Source organism: Struthio camelus, chromosome 1, assembly GCF_040807025.1.
Source record: "Struthio camelus isolate bStrCam1 chromosome 1, bStrCam1.hap1, whole genome shotgun sequence".
In the NCBI taxonomy this organism is placed as follows: domain Eukaryota; kingdom Metazoa; phylum Chordata; class Aves; order Struthioniformes; family Struthionidae; genus Struthio; species Struthio camelus.
In genome coordinates, this window is record NC_090942.1 from 147,434,015 (window position 1) to 147,440,696 (window position 6,682).

A 6,682-nucleotide genomic window follows, 5' to 3' on the forward strand; every position below is an offset into this window, starting at 1 on the left:
ACAAAATCAAGGAAACATCAGACTTCCCAGCAAGGCCAAATTCCATTAATAACAAGCTTCTGTTAGGGATTTTTAAAAATTAATTCTTATCTAATCTGTACAAATATTATCTGGAGGTATAAGTCACTCTCCAAGGAAAATATCCAGCTACTGAATAAACCTAAAGTAAGCTTTTGGCTTTTTTTTTGTGTTTACATGATGTCTGCCATTGTATTTAACTTGTATTTTGAGAGAGTCATTTCAGCCGTTAGATATCTCATTCCATAAAATTACTCATAAACTTCATAATGCTGTTCTTTATGCAGCTGGAAGCTGTTTGAGTCAGAGCATTGTGGTTTCAAACCTGGCATACCTGGAATGGTTGCAGACTTAAAACCTGTGTCTCTAGGTACTAAGTATTCACTGACTCTAAAATTTGAATAGAACATGCTTGGCTACCATACAAACTCAGTGTACTCTGATTGAAGCACAACATCTTATACTTTAGTCCCTTGGGTGTGGCATCCGCAGTAATGCACCACAGCTTTGCTAGGTTTTAACACAAAGGAAATGTTCTCAAGGTGTGAATATGAAAAAGCTGTTTGTTGAAATAAAATGCCGTTATACTAGAGAGGTCCAGCTTCATTTTGTCAATTAACTTTGACTGTGCTACAAAGGAGGCTAATATTTGTAGGCAAATCCGCTTTGCTGAACAGCGGATGACGTCTGCCTTCTTAGACATCTCCAAACACTGTTACAAGTTTATTAACTGCTGACAGGAAAATGGAGCAGGGTCTTTTAGAGAGGGGAAAGAAACGAGGTGTTTTGTTTTTTTTTTAACCTCCCACTTTGCCTGCATCTTCCACACCCGTGACTTCAACAAGTTGAAGTCCATGACATTATGGAGTGTAAAGGGATTCAGGGCTGGCTCTCCAGAAAGCATTTAGAAGGAAGGTGTGAGACCCTCATACTTGAGCAAGTCCAGTGGAAGCCGTCAAGATGGCCATGGGGCTGGAGCACGTAGCTTGTGAGGAGAAGCTTGAGGGAACTCGGCTTCTTCAGTCTAGAGAAGAGAAGGCTTTGGAGGGATCTTTCAGTACCTAAGAGACTTACCAAAAAAGACAGAACCAGGCTGGCTCTTTATTGTGCATGGTAACAGAATGAGAAACAGTGGGCATAAACTGAAACAAGTACTGGGTATTAGGAGAAAGAAATCATTCTCAGGATAATCGACCGCTAGATCAGGTTGTTCAAAGAGTTCATGGTATCTCTGTCCTTGGAGGTTTCAAGCCCAGAGAATGAAGCCCTGGGCAACCTGATCTGACCTTAGAGCTGACCTTGCTGTGAGCAGGAGGTTTGACGAGGGACTTCCCAAGGTCCTGTCCAATCTAAATTATTCTGTGATCATTTTGAATATCCCAGATAACCAGTTTATCATTTCTCAGGCAACTATCATTAATGTTCAAACTTGGTTCTTCAGTTTCCTTTGAGAAAGCTGGTGTGTTTTCCTGACTTTTAAAGGGGTGGATTTAATAGTATTATTGCACTGAAAAGACTTCTTGAGCAGTGGGCATAGCTGAGGAAAATTTGGGGCTGCTCAGTAATCAAGACATGACAAATCTTAAATGAGGGAGTATATTTTAAAATCCTAACTTAACTCTTGCCAGTAAAGCCTGTAAGTTTTCTGGGGTTCTTGGGAAGTGATATTCAGGTATGCCTGCTTGAAAAAAGCTGTCTTTTAACCTATGCTCTGCCTTAAAATGTGGGGAAATCAATTAGTCCTTGACCAGGAAACCAGGCCTGAGTGAAATAATGAAGAGGAGGTAGAGAATTGTGGGGGTTAAAAGAATGATAGGTAAAATAAGAGAAACCAGAACTCTGTCAGTTGCTCACTGAATGCTGAGGTGAGTAAGAATCCTCAAGGAGGATGAATGGAGAAGCCTATAAGACAGAAGAGACAAAACTTAGCTGATTGTCTTACCTCAGTAATTTGTTTTATGTCAGTTTTCTGCCTCACCTGAGCTACTCAGCACAGAAGCTTAGGAAGAGCTATTTAATGACTAAACCCTTTTTGTGAGCTCTCAGTTCAGTTTTGGATGTTAGCTGACTGCTGGATAACAGAGGGATTGTTATGTGTTTTTAAAAAAAAAAAAAAATTGTTTCCAGACAGCTGTCACTTTACATGGTTTTCCCTACCTTTTGGCTGGAAATTTAATGTTCTTGCTAAGCCTTGATACTCTGGATTAAATGACTTTTTAATTCAGAAAAATTGTCACGAGTAACTTTGACTTCCTATAAAACTGTGGCCAAAATTTCTTCACCAGAGTATGCTTCCTGGAAGGGCTGGAAGTCCTTCTGCTTTAGTCCTCCTCATGAAGAGATTTCAGTGACATGAGAAAATCTTAAACATTTCTCTACAGTTAATTTTCTTCCCTATGCTAATTTATCTTACTGAGTTTTAACTTTAGAAGCTGTTCTTCCTGGATTGGCTGTGCTTCCTGGGAGTATTTTTGCTAGATTATGCTGTTGTTATCTAGATGTCGCAAATAACTTCCTGTGACAGATTAAAGTGACCATTATTTTGTGCTTTCCTTTCAGAGTGTTCAAAGTTCAGACACCCTCTTCCAGACCTGTAATATAAAACTGTCTGAGTGACTTAGAAAGGATAGTCCTGCATTAGTCTACCTGGGAATGTTTTCTGTGTAATCAGTTCAATCTGTTAAAGGCAAAGCAGTATCATAGAGAAAGGGAATAGAAACTATACTGTGTAATAACAAATTGGATTTATCATCCCAGCTTTAGAAACCTAAGCATCAGGTATTTAAGTCGTCTAGTCACCTTGAGCTCCTTCCGTCAGTAGAAGAATAGGCATTTTCAGAGGATGTTTCATGTCACTTATGTGATTATTGTAAGATGACTGAATTGCCTTCTGGGGATGCTGGTTTCTTTTCATGTACTCAGATGGTATTTAAAAAGGGGCTAGCTGAAATACAGCTATCTAATTTTTGGATGCCTGAATTTGGGCAGAAGAATCCCACTGGAGAGAGACTGTATGTTCAGGTTCACCTCAAACATGATTGGCTACTTTTTCTTTGTAAAACATGTTTGTGTTGTTGATTCATTATGGAATGAGTGGTTTCTACTTACCTCTAGTAAGATAGCTGATGATAGGGGGATGAAGCAGGGAATTGGCTAATAATAAGATGTCAGAAGAACTCGCATGACTCTCGATCATTACACTGAGGTCTTAGCGTTTCTTATCCTCAGATCTCAATTTATTCTCTGAAAGACTGCAGTGTTATGTTTAATTTTACTTTTTACTGAGCACTAGATGTGTGAGGTGGGCTGGTAAGAGTGGCTCGGAGGGGATTGTCCTAAGGGTTAGAACAAAGATGATAATGTTGTGCAGTGCAAAAAGTGCTTCAGAAACAGATCTGTTTTGCACTGCATTGGTGGCCTCCTACCTCCGCTATGCTGTCAGAGAGAAACTATCACATAAGATGTAGGGCCAAAAGATAAGAAGTAAAATGATGCTTATTTTGTCAGTAGTCTCCCTCGCTCTTGTCTTTGCTTTCCCCTCATGGGTGTGAAGATTAAGGAAGAAAGAGGCTGTGTGAAAACAGAATCACCTGAATTCTTTTCTCATACCTAGATCTCTCCCACCACAAAGACCGCAGCCCCCACAGAAATAATGTTTCCACATTGGCTGCTCCTCTGCTTCTGTAATGCTTGCCATCAGGGATCTCTCCACCACTTTGTCTCTGTGGCACAATTGCAATATAAATGTGAAGCAGTATTATATTCTAAAGAAATAGCACTGCTATTCCTACTGTACTTTTTTCCATAACTCTCATAGCCAAGTGCAAAGAAGTAGTTTCCTCTTCTGGAAACAGAGCCATATATTAACTTGTGAGGGTTTGATCCCTCGATATTGTGAAAGGAAATTTCCTGGTTTGTTTTTTCAATTTCTAATAATAGTGGATTATACAGTACTTTTAACTTTAACTAAGGGCAAATCAGTAAATGAGAAACGAAATCACTGTTGTATTGTAGCTTGCACCTTTCTGTATGGTAAATGAGATTCTCTCTTGTCTGATAATGGACTAGTACTGTTGCATGCGTTTGTTTTCAAATTAGGCTGTGGGATTTTGCTAGCTGAAATGGTGTTGGATGATGAGAAGAAAAACAGAGCCACAGCTTTGCTGCAGTCTTTGAACATGCTTGTGCAGACAGAGGGAAAGGAGAGAAGTGTCTCTGAATATCGATGCTTACTGGAACAACATGGATTCACAAATGTCAAAATCAGTTTGACAGGAAATGTATTAGATGTGATTCTCTGTGTTAAGACCTAGAAAAAGATTTAGTACTAAAATTTGAATGTATCAGTAGTCATATCTGTTTTTTTAATTATGCAAATATATGTTCAGTTTACCATCAATATTATAGACAAGAAATGCTTTGTCAGCTTTCTGAAGTTAATTTTAACAATGGAAAGAGATTGATTGCATTTATTTTAAACTTTGAGTAAAATGAGGCCCAAGATTCTGGTATTATTTGGTGGCAGTGATGTTATGACTGCACAGCGTTCATAGTACCCTCAGAAACGAGCCTCAAATCACAAACTGTGTCAGCAGCTTTACACTAATATTGACATTGCTGAGAAATCATTGTTTCTTTATATTTGGTGCAACTAGGATGGTCTAATTTTTAGAACAGCACACGTTGCTTTGCCCCTTTCCCTGTTTCAGAGGTTTAGCAGTAACATTTTGCCTACACTATTTCTTTCCATCATCCTTTTTAATATCATTTTTGTTTTACACTCTGCTGTAAATAAAGCAGCATTGCCTTACCCCACTCCACAACTTGCCTATACTTTTGCATTCTACCTTTTCTTCTGTCTTTATCACTTTTATTTATTTTTATACACTTTTTTGCTGCTTCTTTGCATCTTTTTTTCTTTTTCAACACACCTTCTGCTGTTCACTTTCTCTTCCTTTTCACAGGTCACAGCTTGATTAGAGGGATATGTTTCAGATGCCTTTTACAGTGGTTCCTCCTTATTTCTTGCTCACCTTTTTCCCTCGTTGTCTTACAGTTGTTTGTGCTCCTTACATAGTAAGAAACGGTGTAGACGGGGCTGGATTCCACATAACTGTTTACTGCCTGTATGCAGATGAGGTTGGCCTGAGATGCCAGAGGTGTCATCCCCACTGCCCAGCATGGGCTCTTTGTTTTCCCCTTTGCTCGTGTATAGTTAATTCCCAGAATTCCTTCTCCTGTCCTTTCTCCATGATCACAGTGCTCTGTCCCAGCCCATGTCTTCTCCTTTGTAATTGAGTCAAGATGATCATATGGCTACTGTTTTAGGCCACAGGGCTCCGATTTCCTCCAGTGACATACTCCCAACTGTTTGCAGGTCTCAACAAATTGAGACTGTGGGAAAAAGTGGCTACTAAGAGGCATACTGTTTTTTTCAGGACTGCACCCACAAACATGGGTGGGAAGGCCCCCGTAAGTAACCCCAAAAAGGAATATACCAAGTGGTCAATAATAGACAAATGACTCATCAGCGTGCATGTGAAAATCAATGAAAAAACTCACAGTCCCTTTAGTGTTATGGAGTTTGTCACCACTGGGTAATCCTCCGTCTCCCAAGACGTGTTCATGTGGCACAAATAACCTTCTGCCTGTGAAGGCAGATTGTAAGGCTTGCCATGAGCATTTTAAGACAAAGAGCTTTTGAGCACTGAAGGGTAGGAGTTTCTCTCATCGATGGGAGTTGCCTTACACAGATTGGAAATTTTACAAAAAAGCTAAACAGCAGTGTCCTAATTAATACTTCCTCTCTCAATAGATAAATTGTGTTCTGATACCCATAAGTGATCAGTTAATGTCAGTGTATCTGCCTCTATAAATGTTCCAGCCTGAGTATTGTGCATGCTTCTGCATGCAGCTTCATCATTCTTACAACATAGACATCTGATGGATAATATATCCTGATTCTGAAAAATCTGCAAGGTTCACTTGCTGTGCAAGGCTATATTGTATTCTTATTTGTAACAGATTACAACTTTTAGCTGCGAAAACAATTTTCTTCAACTGTCAATAGGTGCCTTCCATGTCTGCCCATTACCAATGCAACCATTTCCTTTTCTTAAGATTCAATAGAGCTACTCTTTTGGGGGGAAAAAAAAAAAGTTTTCACAGCCAGTAAGATCACTTCAGAGAGAATTTTCAAAAAAAAAAAAAGTGAAAAAAAATTTAGAAGTCTGCTGGATTCTCCATCGTCTCTGCTATAGTCTCATGGTGCTGAGAAATAAAGTTTTAGTATGGCCATTCCACGTTTGATCTGATCAAGGTAAATCTCAAGGACAGCATTACACTGCAGTAGCAACAAGTTAGTTTTTGTCTTCCTTTGTCTGCAGTTGCAAAGATGCTTCTGTTAATAATACAAAGAAGACCTGCTGCTTTCAGTGATTTCCCTTGGCTTCTTTACTTTTGTTATGAGATAATTAATAGGATAATTAATTAGGATAGTGGGAATCATCTCAGACACCTGTGCTAAGAGCTGGAAGCTTTGGTCTGGTCCTGTCAATTGCTCCTTCACCAGTCAAATAAACAAAAACACCCAGGGCCTAGTCTCTGTGGGAATACGACAGTTCAAGTAATGTGTGCATCCTTGAGTATATGCATCACAGCCTTT

The 6,682-nt window shown here is 39.3% G+C and overlaps 1 protein-coding gene across 4 annotated transcripts in view; it reads left to right on the forward strand.

Moving 5' to 3' along the window:
- Positions 1 to 4,529, forward strand: part of ASMTL (acetylserotonin O-methyltransferase like) — a 31,661-nt gene extending 27,132 nt beyond the window's left edge. For 3 of the 4 annotated variants that reach the window (XM_009666429.2, XM_068922326.1, XM_068922379.1), the window contains exon 13: positions 4,117 to 4,529. In XM_009666429.2, the coding sequence (XP_009664724.2) occupies positions 4,117 to 4,331 (215 nt within the window). In that variant the 3' untranslated portion in view covers positions 4,332 to 4,529. Of the gene's footprint in view, positions 1 to 2,577 lie in introns of all 4 variants that reach the window. The other variant, XM_068922344.1, reaches the window with a different exon arrangement.
- The last annotated feature ends 2,153 nt before the right edge of the window (positions 4,530 to 6,682 follow it).